The sequence below is a fragment of the Blennius ocellaris genome, assembly GCF_963422515.1.
Source record: "Blennius ocellaris genome assembly, chromosome: 5".
NCBI classification, from domain to species: Eukaryota; Metazoa; Chordata; class Actinopteri; order Blenniiformes; family Blenniidae; genus Blennius; species Blennius ocellaris.
Genome location: NC_137654.1, coordinates 18,664,002 through 18,682,105, shown reverse-complemented (window position 1 = coordinate 18,682,105; position 18,104 = coordinate 18,664,002). Strand labels below are relative to the sequence as shown.

At 40.6% G+C, this 18,104-nt stretch overlaps 1 protein-coding gene across 1 annotated transcript in view; it reads right to left on the bottom strand.

The window, feature by feature from the left end:
- Positions 1–3,672: 3,672 nt before the first annotated feature.
- The window catches only part of chl1a (cell adhesion molecule L1-like a), a 36,033-nt gene continuing 21,601 nt past the window's right edge, over positions 3,673–18,104 (bottom strand). The window contains exons 24-28 of the mRNA XM_080497060.1: positions 14,088–14,126; positions 13,572–13,634; positions 12,022–12,198; positions 9,503–9,575; positions 3,673–5,101 (exon numbers count right to left, since the gene is read on the bottom strand). Coding sequence (XP_080353186.1) covers positions 4,888–5,101; positions 9,503–9,575; positions 12,022–12,198; positions 13,572–13,634; positions 14,088–14,126 — 566 coding nt within the window. The 3' untranslated portion in view covers positions 3,673–4,887. The remainder of the gene's footprint in view (positions 5,102–9,502; positions 9,576–12,021; positions 12,199–13,571; positions 13,635–14,087; positions 14,127–18,104) is intronic.

The window sequence follows — 18,104 nt, the reverse complement described above, 5'->3', positions numbered from 1 at the left end:
TCTCTTATCTAATCCTCCAGCAGGAGTCGAGATGAAATTCTTTGCTGGATCAAACTCGGGACGTGTTGACCTCAGAGCCCTGAGCTGCATTCTTTAATGATACAGACACCTGAGTACGTTCACATTGTCGTTCATCAAGCCCTCATTTTGTTGACGTAAGGTGTGTGATTATCTAAATGGCAGTCGGCGTGAGCATCATCCTCACCATCGCCACCCGTTGCCTGTCGCTCACCTCCAGGTATCTTACTGCAATGCACAATGTACAAGTGAACATCCCAGTGTCCACTTCGTCTGGTGCAGATGTCTCTACCAAAGCGGCCCCTCTGGTCTGTGACATAGCCGGACTGACTTTTGTAATCATATTACCGATGCATGTCTCATTAGTTTCTGCCACGGCTGAGTGTCTCTGCTTCTTCCTGCTCTGCTCCTCCTCCTCTCTCTCTCTCTCTCTCTCTTTCTCTCTCACACACACACAAAGGCATGCACGCGCACACACACACATGTGCACATGCACAAACATCCACTCAATTGCTGGCTGGCATTTGAGAATGTCTGGGCTTGCATCTAAAGCAGTTTACTGGGGGGAAATAATAGCCCTCTAAAAGGATTCTCTGTATGCAGAATCATCCCATTCCATTTGAATTCTAGTGAGACAAATTAAATTTTTTAGCAGAAGGTGAGTATAGCTGCATGTTGAGACGACAAAAGACTGAAGGGAAACAGAAAAGGAACGCCTAAATTAGATGGGAGTCGTGGCGGGTGTTGCTGTGACTGCGGCAGCCTTTATTTGAGATATTATTGCATTATTGCGTTGTATTTTATTCCTTTTTTTTGTCAGAGGTAGAATCAATACAAGCACAAGGTTTGGAGATTTTTTTAACAAAAGGACTGGAAGGAGACAGACAAAAATGCATTATTAGCTGTGACCGTCTCCTGAATGCGTGTCTAGACATTAATATCTCACACTGCATCAATATTTCAATTAAAGGTAAGCATTCACGCCAGAACACTTAAAAATGCAGACAAAGATGGAAGGCCACGAGCAAGCTATATATAAAGAAATGAAGCGCTGCCGGTAGTCGTCGACATCATTGGTCGTCCTCTTTCTGCAGCTGATACGTGTTTTCGCGAAGGGCATGCTGTCAAACAACCTTCAATACACCTCCACCCACTTCTCACCCACCTTTAACCCCTTTCTCTGCTGAGGAGCTCTCACACGGAAAATGAGAGCATATGATTCCTAAATAGACTCAGATGTTTGTCACCCTAAAATAAAATGCTGCCACAATGTTTAACTTGTCACAGTGATTCTCTTGCAATTGCTTCAACTGTATTCCTTCAAAAGCCTGTATTCCACCAAAGAGGAGAATAACCTCCTTAAGAGCATCTCTAGAAACACCTGTCACTGTTCACCTCTTTGTGAACCTCGCACTGTTCAATATTGATGAGCACTACATAGCTATCGTGCTACTTTCCTCTTCATTGAGTCATTGTGGAGTATGCGCAATGTGAAAAAAAAAAACCCTGCAACAACTGGCTTACCGTTTATGCACAGTTTGTGGTGATTGCAGCTCCAATTGGTTTTGAGTTGATACAACACTGACTGAAACTTGCAGCATGTGTGAGCATGCTATCGATTTCCACCCACCAGGCAATTTCCAGGGCACTTGGCCTAAATATCAGCCCCGATCAAATCGACCAAAAGGGAGCGATCTGCTTCCAACACAGATGCACTGCTTTATATGTAACTCTGGGCCGTTTGGCGGTGATAGCATAAGCGGTATGCGGCGAGTGCAGTCGTTCCAATAAAAGTGGATTCATGAAATGTTAATGACCTGACCTGTAAATTGTTCCAAAACGGGGCTATTATGACTTGAAAGGGTCACCTGCACGTCCTCAAAATAGATTTAGAGGAGCTAAAAAGCTGCGTGTGTGACACTCAGGGGAGCTTTGACTCGGGTAATCTTTTGTTGTTGTTTAGAGGTTTTAACGTTCCACGGAGAAAGCAATTTTAAAACGGATGAGGGCGTAATCCCTGACAATACAGGGATTATCTCTTTAAATGACCTTTATCTAGCCATGAAGCATGGAGTGCTTTTCAACTTCACTATCCCAAGTCTGGTATGATTATGGCTTGAATGCCCATAATCAGGAGGCTATAGACAGACGCTACAGCTGCATGGAGCCTGTGCATTCAAAGCTAAAGATAAGGCTTTCAAAGATACGCAAGAACTCCACAGCAAAGCTGGAATAAAGTTAGAATAATGTCAGTTTTATAATGTCGTGCCCTTTAATAAATGCTCAGATGGTGACTTGCTCAGTAAGTCTGGCAGTCTTTTAAATCCCAATTATTTGAAATTCAGTGACAGCTGTTTATTACTGGTTTATTTTAGAGGTTTAGAACAAACATACAGTAAATGAGAGGGGGCAAAAAGTTCTCGGCTCTTCTATTGAAAGACTCAAAAACAATGGAAGTGACTCAGACGTGTAGTTGGGCCTTTGTAGCCGGATTTTAAGAGGCTCCCGCCGAATGATGGATGAGTCGATCACCCCTCATCTTCGTTGGTCGGGATTTCTGCCTCATCAAAGGTGCTACATTTTTTCCCTCAGAACTTGAAGAGAAGAGCAAGCGCCGCTTTAGTCCAGATAATTGGAGCCATGGGATCTGCTACAGTAATGGGAACGAGATTGACTACAAAGTTGACTATTTCACAACTAAACTTTCCTCCACATCACCACTTCTATTGTGTGAAATAGAGGCTGTTGGATTGGCTTCCATTGTTTTCTCATATTATGTACCGAGTGGATCGCAGCATTCTTTATACATTCATAGAGAAACTCTTAAAACATATTGTCTCATTTCAGAGGCTTTTATGGTTTGTTTTCTTATATCGGTAAAAAATATAAATCAAAGCTTTAGTCTTCAGTAGTATTTTATTCATTTTTAAAGTGGTCTTTGTATGTGAGCTAAAACTCAGTTGTGAAGCCATTAAATAAGGAAAACCTCCAGCCAAGCCACTTGGTATACATTTATCATTTCTTAAGCCTGCACCAGACCCATATCCTATTTTATTACATCTGTTTTAAGGAAGATAGGTCAAATCTCAACTTTATTTGACTTATACCCTTGATGAATATTGCAGTAACATGCATAATGCATGGGCAGATCCACTGCATGTGTTGCGGAGATAACAGGAAAAATATTCCTGGAATTTACAGTCTGACTGACCATTAGAAAAGTCGACCTTAATTGAGCTCTCGAATCACTTTTCGCTTTATTTTTAACTCGCTAAATAGCAGAGGGAATTTTTTTTTGGTTACATGGTTACAGTGTTCTCATTCTCCATGCAGTGGACACACTTCTTAACTTGAAAGGGTTTTCTCCAAATAAGTGGGGCCTTTTTTTTCATTACAGAATAAGAGCAGCAAATGGAAACTGATGAATCATTGCACCAAGTTAAAAAAAAAAAATATTGGGAAGATGGAGAATTTCAGGATAATAAAAAAGCCCCGTTGCGTGGTAATTCTTAAGGGATGTAGAGTGATTCATCTTGTGATAGCCATAGCCGGCAGAATAAAAGCACATGATTAAAAAAAAACAAAAATGTCCAAACCTTATAAAATAGCCTCGGAGTATGACAAATTGCTGTACTTTAAAAATTTCCGCTTCAGTGCAGGAGAGGCCCTAAGGTAAAGACTTTATTCACCAATTAAAGGTTTGACAAGCTCCTTAAATAAATGTATTTCTGATTACACTCAAGAAATAAATGCAGGAACATACTGGTCACTTCACCATTTCCGCTGGCAGCAGAAATACTTCATTACCCAAACAGTTGTTTATATATGAAAACAGAAGCGCCACTTTGTCTTTTACTTCATGTTGTTTTTTGCATTTATGATACTGCTTATTGTTTGAAAAAAAAAAAAACAATCAAGAGTTTAGAAAACAAAGGTTGATATATTGATATAAAAGGACGTGAACATATTTGATTATAAAAAAAGGACACATTATCCATTTCCACACATTTGCATATTAACAAAGAAATCAAAATACACTGTTACAGACAGGAAAACATTAATGCCTACATATTGGTCATCATGAAGGTGATTCTGTCATAAATAAATCGAATATTCTACACTGTATAGCATAACAGAGTAAAAATGCTGTTGCCACATGTTCATATTTACTGTATATACAGGTGCATCTCAAACATCTGCTTATTTGTCCCAAAAAGGAAAATGTCCATATAATTTGTATCCATTACACATCAACTCAAATATATCAAGCCTGTCTTATTTCATTCTTTTGCATTATGAACCTCAGAAGTAATTCAATTAAAAAATAAAGTATCTTAAGATATAAAGTTTTAGGGGATCAAACCATTTTTCCTATGTTTGTACAAAATGATCACTTTTAAGAATTAAAAAATGGTCCAAACATTTAATTTGTTAGATTATGAGTGTAGAAATGATGGAATTTTGAATGACATTCAAATTCTTTGAAATGCACCTGCATGTTTATTTTATGTGCAGTGTATACAAAAATACATATATGACGTTTTCAGAGAATTTCACTATGTAGAAAATCATTTTTGATCTTTTGCTTTTTCTTACAAAATCAATGTAAATTGCTGACGATGGAGGCTGATAGGTACAAAAAACTTTTCATCATTATTAAAATCATTAAAAATAACATCATTCATTATTTTACAGCACGTACTAAGACGTGTATTTGTGTGTGGCAGTTTGTAGTCGTTACAGGTGTAAAATCTTCGTCAATATTCAAGTCATTTTTCTGTATTCGTGCTATATTTAATGTCAGGGAGGCTGAATGTAAAATGTGTCTTGAAAGGATTTAAAGTCGAGCGTCTCAGTTGGAGCTGTGCTTTATGCAGTGACAGGGCCGGGTCCGCTGGGCTCGCTAACAGAGCCTCTGTGCTTGCGTCCGGAATATTCTCCGATGAATGAGCCGTCCTCATTGAATTCTCCTCCGCCGTCCGCATAGTCAACCAGGCTGTCTCTGCTGACACTGTCCCCAGCCACGTCATCTCCGTTCAGGGAACACAAGCTACTGCCCTTCAGTGGCTTTTCATCGCTGTCACTGCCATCAACGACAACAGAGAGAAGGATGGCCGAGGTCAGCGGTGCAGTGCACAAACAAATTGTATGGCACATCAAGCAGATGTTTGGAAGTCACACGTACGGCTCGAAGAGGGCCATCTTTGACAGGCAAGACACACGTGCAAATGTACTTCACGTGTAAAGAGGTGCAACACACATTAACACTACGAACAAAGAATAATCAGAATGTATAGACTATCAGATGCTTTGCTACACTAATAGACACAACAGCTCCCACTCACATAGCAAGGTCTTGTGGTTTCAATGCATCACTAAAGGCAGCAGGCAGGGGTGGATGCAGCGGCTGCACAGCAGGAAAGGGAGCACAGGGGAGGCGGGGAGGGCTTGCTACAATCACTTCACTAATTGCTAATTGCCAAGGCTTCAGGACCAAAGGCAATTTCAAATCTCTTTAGAGCCAGCGATGGAAATTGCCAGAGTGCAGTGGAAAAGCGGCCGAGTAGGTGTGTGTGTGTGTGTGTGTGTGTGTGTGTGTGTGTGTGTGTGTGTGTGTGTGTGTGTGTGTGTGTGTGTGTGTGTGTGTGTGTGTGTGTGTGTGTGTGTGTGTGTGTGTTGCAGAGGGTGTGGGGTTGAGGGTGAAGGCTGAGATTGAGAAAGGGAGAAGGAAGAGGGGAGAAGAGGTGGGGCATATGCAATCCCAGACAAACAGCCTGTCATTCCTGGTATTCCCGGGGGCCCCCACACACAAGCCGAGGAGATTAGATGCCAATTTAAGGCTGGGCAAGTGGCCAACTTGCAGGTGTCTCACAACAAGACGCGGGGTCACCTCAAAGCACGGAGGATATTTTTCCTCCATGTCCTCTTTTTCTAATTCCCCGCACTATTAGTGTTTGGCAACACCTCTCTCACTCCTCCGGTTTTGTATTCATAACACAGAGCGTCTGCGTTCACAAACGCTCAGGTGGCTCGTATATGATAGTGCCATTTGAGGCGCATTGTAGTTGACACCTGTGTCAAATAGAAGCTCAACACTACGAGCAGAATTTCGGCGCCGAGACACGGTTCGAGCTAAGATTACAAATTGGGTCTCCTTCATGGGGATTTTTAATAACCAATCTTATCTATCCTATTTCATGAGGCCGTTTACGATGCAAGCCACATAAGGTCCGCATTTCAGCTCTTATCAAACGTTCTTTCTCTGACGACTCTCGAGCTCTGAAGATAAGTGGCTGTTATCTAAGAGCAGTGGAACGCCACAGCCGCGGCAGCCCGCCCACAGTGACTTTGAATACAGTGATAAAATGGGGCTGAGTGCTTCTGAGCCCCGGCTCACTGGAGACCTTGGTCAGGATCCAGCTCACAGCCTCAGCTGTTCTGGTGAAAAGCCTTTCCTTCAGCCTCACAAACAGGTAGGAGATGGAGGGAGATCACCGGCCAGAAAGTAATTAAATTTGTCTTGCCATTGACCCATGCTGACTTGGTTTGGGGGCAGCTCAGAAACTTCAAGTGAAAGTTCTTTTTTTTTTTCTTTTTACCCCCTCCCCCTTGCTTTGCACCTCAAGTTGTATTTATTCTCACCTTTGAGGTGTGAGAAGGAAAACTTCCCCACACCTGGTGCCTTCTCCCAAATTGCGCATATAAATATGTGAAGATAGGGGCACAGATGTGAGCGAGTGAAAAAAAGCACACAAAAAAAAAATCCAACAACAAATACATAACAACATAAAGTAGCTGAGGAAAATATTACATCACACCGTTGGGTACTCCAGCGATGACACCTGCTGTTCTTGCAGTGGACGGAGAGGCGAAGCAGCGGAGGGCTGTCTCCAAAGAGAAATCATCTGAAGCATAATTACCACTTGTCAGCTCCCCAGACACGTGGCATACCAGTGGGTGGTCTATTGCCTTCAGAGATTCAAAGGGCACAAGAGAGCCCTGAATCCAGCTCTAATGCCAGGAAAACAACATCATAGTAAGGCTAAGGGCACTCTGGGGGGACAGTACTCAGAACAGCCTCATGAAATCAACCATGAGAAGCATTCTAAACAGCGCTGTGGCAAAAAACATCTGCAGCAACTTGCAAAAAACACACCGCTGCTTCTTCTGCCTCGTGAGCACCAAAAGTCAACTTGGTATCTGGGATACTGTCAACCATATTGATCGTTTTCTTCTGTACGTCACTGGATTCACTTCTTCTCTCCAGTTTCAGTAAAACAGCTCCTAAAGGGTTTTTAAAGTAACCTCGGAAATAATATTGACTGACCACCCACATCATTATCATTAAACTGAGCTATATTACAGTCAAAACTTTAATACATCTTTAAGCTATATATTCTATAATCAGGGTCATGGACACTATCAGCAATGCATTCTCTCGCTGTTTAACTAAATTATAATCTTGGCAGAAATTTGAGGAACGCAACTGGCAGCAACCACACAATTGTGAGTAATCATGTTCTGAATAATGTGGTGGCGAGCCGAATCAAAGCAGACAGAAGAGGCTATTTTAGGTGATTCCTGCACAAACAAAACTCGCCATTGTTGCACAGTTGCTGCAGTGCTGTCAAGCAAAATAGGATCCAGTCAATTTCCCTAAACTGTCACTGTAGCGGCTCAACAATGCAAACAATGGAAATTCAACAGTTATTATGAAGTATAACAGCTGTCTGCTTCAGGCTCAAAGACCCAGATTTGCACCCATTTGCTATGCTCACTTCATGCCTGCTTCGTTGTAATGCAGGATATTTTAAATCAACAATTACTGTGCATCTAAAATCTGTGCAGCAGCTTCCTCTATTGGTGGAATGTCGACTCCTACGCAGATCATCCTCCAATATTGACACGCGAGTCGGCACTGAAAGGTAAATCCAGTGTGTCAAGTTCCCAGGTGAGTAAAGGCCCGGCCTGCTGTGACGTCTTACAATAACCTTTAGTGCTCTTAAACAAACCGCTACAGATCAGATTTCTGAAAACTTGAATTTGATTTTAGTCACATGGTTCTTGTTTAAAAAGCTGTACCGCTACCAATTAAAAAAAATAAAAATAAATAAAATGTCTAAATTAGTTAAATTCTTCATTGTATATCTCAAGTAGGATGTCCTGATAAAATGTGTAGTTTTATTTTCACATTTTTTCTGTCACAAATGAGTTCTACTGACTCCTGATACTGGACGGTCACTGCATGATTTAGATGTGAGCGCAGTAACAAATCGGGCTTTAATTATAATATTGATAATGTTTTCAAAGCAAGTAAAGCACTTTGTGCTGCATCACATATGAAAAGTAGAAATTAAATTAAGTTAGATGGGATTTGATTTGATTCTTAACAAGAAATCATAATATAAAGGGGTAGATTTCTGTGAGCTTACTAGAAAGCAGAAAAAATGAAGAAGGTTTCAGGTTGGTGTCGAGATGTCACAATTACCAAACTTCTCTTAAGAGACTTGAATCATGAGGTGGAAAATAATTTAGGTGGAGACAAGAAAAAAACTTCTTGAAAAATTTAAGGAACATTAGTAAATGTGTCAACTGGTTATAGCAGATATAATGGCTGTGAAGACTCTGGTTTGGTTCTGGTCTATTTTAAAGGACATTCGTGTGTAAGTTCATTCAGTGTGGTTGGAAAAAAAAAAAGTCTCTTTTGGTCAAATCTCAGCGCCAGTCTGTAAATAATTCAAATTATTACAACTGGTGTCGAATAAATATTGTGATTGTTACATTAAAACCTGTTATCTCTAAATTTGTTCCATCTCTTAAGCATTCGATTGAGACGCAGTGTTTCATGGCATTGCTTTCTTAGACTGTTTACAATCTGTAAGTCTGCTGTAATTACATTACACACACAGAGGGAGGCGAGCAGGAGGGATTTTCAAGCACAACATAGTTTGAAAAAAAAAAAAAAATGGAAACACTCCAATGTATGCTCAATGAAACACACACAAGAAGCAGGAGACGAGTGGGGCACAAACATAAACACACATTCAAACACAAAGTGGCCTACGGATGCCTACAGGAACAAGGTGACTCATGCACGCTCTGCAGACACGCACACCATCCAAATCTGAGGACAAACTCAAAGCACATAATTCCAACTAAACGGGAACAAAGCTTAAGCTGAGTGTTACCCACTACTCTTAACTGCACCGTGTCATTACCTAGCCCATTAAATGACGAGAACATTGGCTTCTAGGTTGATCCTGGCAAAGCTCATGAATGCGGGTTTTGCTTTCAGGGCGAGAGGGGAAAAACATTACAGTGATACATGGGAAAGAAATCAGTCTCTCAGCCAAGAAATATTAAACATATGGTCGTTAGATTGATATTGCTTCAACAAAATGCATGTCAAGGGAATGAGAAATGTGATCTCTTCATCACAACTCAGCACTCCAGCTCTCACCTGCAGAGCAGATGCGTGGCTCACCTGTATTCATTGAAAGTATCATCATTCATTTCTTGTGACTCCAAGTCGGGGTGGAGATCCTCTTTCTCTTTCACTGCAGGGCAGGCAGAACAAAAACAGCTCAGCACTTTCATACACAGATGCAATCACATGTCGCTTCACTTTAATGTTTCATATCTAGTTGAATTGGTCAAAATGTAGCACCCCTCTTTTGCTCCATTTAGTCACTCTCAGTGGACAATTTTTGTAAATTGACCCTAAGATGAAATTGTACATTAAAACGTAGTGACCAAGGATATCAACGGTGATGCCCAGTTCACCTCAGTGCATCCAATTAGAGCTCCTATCTCACTGGGCCGCAACATCTTGCAGTTTGTTTAAGAGAGAAAATAAGATGGAAGAAAAGGAGAAAATTAACAAGAATGTTTCACATTGGAATTGTCTTGCACTGATATATTGTGCACATTGCTGCAATGATGCAAGAATGTTTTAAAAATGTCACACAAACACCTTGTGAAATTTTGGGTCTGAATTCATCTGGAGCCTGCATTCATGTCACTCGACATTTGACAGATCAAATTAAAAGTTTCCAATGATCGTGACGGATGCATGAATGTTGTGCAACAGTTGTGCAAGACAACGGAAAATTCTTGATCATATGAGTTAAAGACACACGTCACAAATCACCGCCCCCCCCCAGCCACCCTACATCGCAGTCTCCCTGAGACGTCCTCCGGTAAAACCAGTAAAGTTTGCCAGTGCTTTCTTGAAGGAAAATGAAAATGAGGTAGCATGTAGGCTGTGACACTGTTCACCAGATAAGGTTTTTTTTTTCCACCTGTTTTGAGGAGATAAGGCAACTCATCATGACAATGATGTCGCAAAATCTGCTTCCACTTAACTTTGTTGAAGGCAAATTCTTCTGGGAAATGATGGAATATGCAGAGGGTGAATGATACACAGTGCCTCATATTTCAACATCATATACTGACTGACTTACCTTGAATCTAGCTAAATATTTAGTGTTTTCTGAAGATTTTCCCTTTTCAGACTAGTCGAGGATATTCTTGATTAAACCATTAAGGTAATTTAATGTTTTTTGGGGGGGGGGTTTAATCTGGTCAAGTAATATTTTTTTATTTCAGATGTCAAGCACAATGGTAGAGCAGAAGCTGGGTGATGAGCCAAGGATTTTTTTTGTTGTTTTCTAATTTGTGGAAACTTAAAAATATTACACTATTGTTTGAAATTCAAGAAAAAATGTTTGCAATGTCATGTGACACAAGTGTGGAAACATCAAACCCATGCGAATGTTTGAGGATATTTTGGAAACCTCTAAGCAAATTCCATTGGCAATTTGTCACGACCCAGTGAGACGGCTGCTTTTACTCCTGAAATGACTGTGAAAGTATTTACATGGACGGCCTCTCTTCTGCATGTCTGCACAAAGTGCTAGATGTAAGACATTGAGTAAATATGCTTCACAAAAAAATACCAGTTGCTTTTAAGAAAGACAAAAGAGGGGTTTCATGAAAATAAAAAAAAGAGCGAGATGGGAATCCAAAGGAGCTGATAAAATATTCAGTGCTTCATGTCAAAAGCTACTGCAGGAAAAGCAGTGGAAGACGGTGGGAGCGAGGCAGCGGGTTGAGAGGAAATCAAGAGCAAAAAGACTTTGCAGGTACGAACCATTGTGGGACTGAATAAGCTTCTGATACAGGGGAGCACAAAAGAGCGGCAAAAGAGCCAGAAAGGTCTGGACCGGTGAGGGGCGACAAGGAGTGGAACAAAGAAAGCTGATTCCCATTCGCCTTGCTTGACAAGGTATATAATCAAAGGTAACAAACAAAACTACTTCATATGCAGTAGAGCCACAGTTCCTGCGAACACCTCCTGGATGATCATGGGCTTTGGGAGTGTCGACATGCATAAGTATCACACGTGCATGCATAACATAAAATCAACCATTGGGTCAGGGTCGAGGGTTAGGATGAGGGCTGTCAGTATCGAAAACGACCTGCTCCAGGTGACAGATGAGCTTGGCATGTATGGTATGTGAATTTTCCTTGCTGTGTGTAGTGTGAAACTGTCACACACTGTCACACAAAGGATTCAAACTTGGGTTCAGCTGGGTTGTAGGTGTAGAAAATGTTAATTCTACATTTGCAAATGGAAACAAAGAATCTGATTCATTCATTTAAATTGTTTGGGAATTTGGTCGACGCTCCATAGCAGTGGGTGACGGTAATGTTGGGTAATGTCATTAAAAGGAAGAGCAAAAACAATACCTTCTAAGCATATTTCTCTGAGGAATGCATTCAAATGTACACTGTAGATTTTTCACTGCATCAAAACGACACCCAAGTTTATCTGGCATACTGTAGAGTTCATACATGTTTGTTTGCTACATGCAGCCTTTTGAATAAATCAACACACAAGCTCATCTGGTAACTGAGTTTCAAGCATGGCCATTTATTGATTGGTTCACTTCTGCAAGCAAAACGACAAGGGGACCCACACCTGTTTAAAGACTGACTGACCTTTTTCCATGGAGAACATGTCTTGTCGCTGGAGCGGCGGCGTACCTGCATACTTGCCGCCTTTGTTTTTCCGGACAAAGCAGGCCATGAGCGCGATGAGGGTGAGCAGTGCCACAGCACACATGGTCCCAATGAACCAGCCCTGAGTAGAAAAGTCGCTCCCCTGACTGGCCACACCTGACAAACAGAACGGAAAGGAGATACTGAGCTCAAGAATCCACTTTTATACAAAAAGTCTACTTGAGCCTGGTGATCCGTTCAAGTGTTTCTCATACAACTTAATATTTCACTGAAAAGAGAAGGGAAAAAAAAAATACAACCCTGCATTGAAATTTGAGAAGTTATTCACACACTGGATTTGGCTTGCATTCCCTTCAGCTAAAACATCTTTTCTCTTCTGCAACAATATTACAGATGAAGGGGGGAAAAAAAACATAAATTCACACATTCGATCAAATGCTCAGTTGAAGTGGATTAAAGGTTCTTGCTAGCTAAAATCAAGAAATTCTTCTGAAGGGCGCTCCATTGTCTGCTCTCACCTGTGGCTCTCGTCTGGATAACCTCTTCGAAAATGCTAGCGTTATCAAGCAGGCTCTTGACCACGAGGCGCACAGTGTACACCATCCCGGGTTCGAGCCCGTCAATAACGTGGAAGCTCTGAGAGGAGTTTATAGCCTCTGAAATCCGCCAGTTACCTTCACCTACACATCCAAGCACAAGAAGCGCACAGGCAGCAAGTGGGCATTAACATTCATGCTGGAAGAAGAGGATGAGCTGCCGCTGTGTAGGGCTCCTAAGTTGGTAAAGATATTTGTTGTACTATATAAAATTACATTTACAAACATTCATAGTAATGATTGAAGCAAGTCATGGAGGCTTAAAATCTGTTTTTAGATGTTGAAATCAAACATTCCCAAGTGTACCTAAACATGATGCCACCTAAATGTCCTATCAGTGTTCAGCAAGGTGGGAACAGCAAAAGTAGCTTACGGTTATTCATATAAGCCACATAAAGCTTCAAGTCCCGCTGCTCTTCTCTGGCAGTCCAGCTGATTTTAGCAAAGGTGTCACTCACATAGGAGCTTACGTTCAACAGGGCTGGAACTGATAGAGAGAAGAAATAGGAGGAGGGGAATGAGAAGGAAGGGAAAACACAGACAGGCACAGAGAAAAGCAAGAAAAGAGGATTAGCAGAGGCAAATAGGATCCCCCGCAGCTTCAGAACACTGCACCGAGCAGCAACCCTTCAAGACGACAGTTCAAAAGGCAATTCAGGGCCCCAGACTCAATTGAGTGGAGCTGGATTTTGCCTCATAAAGGGTAGATATAGAGATCGTGGGCGGGAGTGACATCCAGTCTTCACTCCATGTTAAGCAAAGCTGGCATTTGCTGACACCCTCCCCTCCCACCACCACCACCGTGTGCGGATATCAGAATAGATTGAAACGGCTCCACATCTCCAATCCTATTGTTACTTGAAAGTTCAGGTACGTCAAGAGGAGATCACAGATATCTCATTGACTGTGCATGTGCGAGTGAGCGCTATATACCGAAAGGAGGATGAGTAGAATTGCCTGGGATAGAGCTGGGAACTGAATGGGAGCAGTTGTGGCCTGGAATGGAAAAAAAAGCCTCAGATGTTACGTTTGTGCTCCAATGCTGTCAAGACTAATACACTACAGTGTGCAACGAGCGAGCACTACAGACTACATGGAAGCAGGATTGTGAGAGGAAGTGGGAAAACTATATTAATGGCAATGGCGGCACAAGTACAGTGTGACCGATACTGCAGTCGACGCTGCACCTGTAGCACAGGTCGCACAAGAAAACCTGAATGGCAGACATACTGTCGCTGTATGAAAAGGCGCTTTCACACAGAGACTTTCTGTTTCTTTGAAGCGGGAATTCAGAAGACAATCAAATTATTTTTATAACATCTCTAAAGGACAAACTTTTGCCGAGGCTATAGCCAGCTACTCGCTACAGCAGCACGCCTACAAGCTTGTCTATCTGCACTGCTATGTGGATGCTGGCTGGCTACCGAGGCTGCAGGCGGTGATACATACTGCTCTGAACAGGGGCCGCAGCTGGAGTCGGGGACAAATCTTCAGAGGGATAAAAAGAAAATGAAATACAGCAGAAGATTACAGATATATGGAAAGCCAGCTTTAAGGTTTATAAACCGGGAACACACGCACGCACACACTTGCACAGATGCATTCTCACAAACACAAGCATCAATACCTGCCTCGGCTACTTGTTTCTTGCTGTCAACAAGGTTTTGTTTTCAGTGCCGTTTGTAAGTTGTCAACAGCATTACAGAAAAAAACTACAAGCCTGATGTGTCACAAAGGTCAAGGAGGAATCAAATACAATTCTAGAGCATAACATTTTTTTTTTTATTTACTTCAGTACCACGACATGTAATACATCTTAACGGACAGTCAGTTTTTATGAACTTTAATAATAAGAAAACATTCACTTGTATAGAAATATGACTTCACATTCCTGTTCTTATTGGTGGATAACAATAGCCTTTAGCGTAGCAATTATGTTATTTATTAATTATATCATCTCAGAGTTGATAACTATTGCTTTGGTGGAGTATTTTGGTCAAACACGATTATGACTTGATTTGGAGAATTGTCCTCATGGCAAGATCATCCCTGCTTTGAGTACGTGCTTGGAGCCTTACTTTTTTGAGATGTGCATGTTCTCCCTGTGCATTGGAGGCTAATTGGTGACTTGCAGAACTTGCCTGTAGATATGAATGTGGTGTGGAGTGTGTGACTCTTTGTCTCTGTGTGTGTGTGTGTGTGTGTGTGTGTGTGTGTGTGTGTGTGTGTGTGTGTGTGTGTGTGTGTGTGTGTGTGTGTGTGTGTGTGTGTGTCTACAGTTAAATATGCAGTTAGACATATACATAAATACAGTTTTCCTTCATAATGCTACTTAAATTCAGCTTGTATGACAACAAACATGAAAAATCAGAAATCATGCATCTAATTCATGATTTGTATCTAAATAGGCCACGATTAAAAAGTTGGATTATGGGAAAACTATCACATGGAAGCTCCATTTGTTATTATTCTGTTTGTAAAAACTGTAATTTTCCATTTTCATACAGGCACTTAATTTGCAATCATTTGGAAAAATGTGTCATTACCTGTGGCAAACATATCATTTCATTTGCACATGGTGTTGCCTGCATTATTTCTCACATTGTCTAGTGTGAATATCGTGCGCCCTCGTCTGAACTTCTGTTTAAAAAGAAAATGTCCTGTTCACAGAACAGCCTGTTCTGTTCTGATTGCCGAGTCGTGTGCTGATTACAGTGAAGATGAAGTCAGACCTTGATTATTATGTTTCTAATTCAACTTCTTTAAACATGAAGTTTAAGCCAACAGCAAATGTGTTGGTGATAACAACTTGGGTGTTCAAAATCTGTGCCAAGGTGCAAATAATTTAATCTCTGGAGGAGCTGGTTATTTTTGTGTGACTATAGGTATAGGCTCCTTTGTGCTTTTTGTCTAGTTTGCAGCCTGCTTTATCTGTGCTGCTTTGCTATCTCATGAGACCTGATGGAAAAAATTTTGATATTTTTGCTACCTGCTATAGCTGTTAACTTCTCTCCTCTTGAATTTCCCGCTTATGTTTGTCCCGTTTCAACCCATTTTCTGTGTTTTTGTTGTCTTTCAGCCTTGCACTTTAACCCTTCTCCCCACATGACACACATGAAGGCACGCACACATCTGCTCACATCTTTGTGGTGGTTTTTGTTCAGGCATGTCTGTAATTTGCCCTTTTTAAGCGTACGGCTGTTTACCGTACATAAGTGGTGATGTGAATCAAAAGCTCATCCAGTGACTCAAGATAAAATCTTAAAAGGCACGCAAACTCACATGCTTTCTTTTTCCAGCGTCACTCCATCACTACAGGTTACGGTTTCTAAATTCACCATGCCTCTGCTCCGAACCATCGGCATCCATAAATCTACTCCACAGCAATATGACGAACATGCCCTCAGGACAGCTCTGTGAAACAGAACTATTTTATCTCCCCGTCGAGTCTCCACCCGACCATATTTACAAACAATTGCATCTAATGGCTCTCAAGCTGGACATCCACCCACAGGATGCAGAGTTTCTCCAAAGATGCATAAAAGCTAGGAAAGGATATCTCACTTTTATTAAAATGTAGTGAACATATTGCCTTATGCAGTCTCATTTTTTTGGGCTTCCCCAGGCAGAGAGTGTGCACAAAAATGTATCATCCTTCAAGGCTTTTTATTTATTTATATTCAAATTGGGGTCAATATTCATGCAACAAATTGGTTGATTTAACTGATTTAGTTGGTGTTTTTTTTTTTTTATAGCAATTAAACATTGATTTGCTATGGCAACACCCAGAAAGTATGAGATGAAAGAAACATGCAGCCTACTTTGGACTGACTAATTGTCTAAAATATGTCTTCACCTGCATACAAAATGGTCGAACACCTTGGCTTTCTCTGTCCCCCGATGAAATCACAAGTCATTATCCTTGTGGGTTTGGATCCAACCTAATCCTTAAATTGCACCTCAGCATCTAATTAAGTTTATGTGGCGACAATATGAGAAACATAACCAGGGAACAGTTATTGCGAACATGGCATGATGCCACAAAACTAATTCATGCTTTCACGCATGGTCTCATTCATCACACAATTGTGGGTCTTTTTTAAAAGCTAATTTAAAGGATAAAGTAGCTCTCAAATTCTGCTGCTCGAGTTCAAACCCAAATTAAAAAAGTAAAAACAGCACTCCAGTTTTAGATGAATAATACTTGCTGTGTGTGTCTTTTTTTTTTTTTTTTTTAAAGAGGTTTAATAAACGCTAAATACGTCGTGACAAGACTAAACTGAAGGCTCCCTGTGCTTCATTTGTCTTCAGGTTCACATGGATCCTGTGCTGCAGGTCTGCTGAAAATTCACAACCACTGTCATACGCAAACTGGATGTGCTCCTTTTTATATGTAAACAGAAGCAAGCAATCACAAGAATATTTGAGACACTTTTAGAGCAGCTACTTGATGCATAGGTTACCTGCTTTTCTGATTTTTCATTAATTTATTCATTAGACGAGAAGTAAACACAGATCACTAGGGACAATATCAACAAACTCCATTTTTGTTTGAAATGTAATACAATTCTAACAATCTTAGGTAAAGGTTAACTATATTAAAAATTTTAAATGTGCCCATCTTTCATTCATTTTAGCAATATTGACAGCAGTGGTTTGAGCTGCATTAAACTCACATATCTGCCAAAACCAATCGTGTTCTTTGTTTAAGTAAAAGTACAGATACGTATATAACAAAGCACTGTGCTGATTCAACTTCTATACTTTGGTAAACCTGAGAGAAATATCTGTAATGAAACGTAGTCAGGTGCAAAAGTATATTCTTCTTTTTTTTTTTACACATACATGTACACACACACGAGAGCTACTGTTATTGTAGTACTATATTTCACAGTGTGGATACAGCAGCTTAATAAATAGCAAGAATAAAGTCCATGATTGATTGGATCACAGTTTTGAGTCAAAAACTAAATAATTTTCTCGATTTGAAAAGAAACAGGTAATAATACAATTCAACATCATTCCAAACACTATATAATCTAGTTAAATCTCTGCATTAACTTCAGCAGCTTCAGTATATAATATTGTTATGGTTACCCTCAGCTGCTTCCATCCTTTCTCTGTAACCTGGAATGATGCTAGTTTTAAGAATGTGCGTAGTAGAAAGTATAGATATTTATGTTCAAATGTAGTGAGTAAAAGTGAATTGTTCTCCGAAAAATAAAAACATGGAGAGTAGACACCTGTTAATTTCATTGGCAATAAAACTTTGCTTGGCATTGTTTGCTCTTCAAAAAGTCCTTGTTGGAAAAAAAACTGGGTGTGTTTGAGGTTAATTAAAGCAGTATAGAAACATTCTCCACAAACATGTCTACCTGAGGACGCATGATTGTTTTTGTCCATTGCTTGGATATTTGAATAATTCCACTTGGTATGATTTATTGTTTTGCACTTATCAGTTGTGTG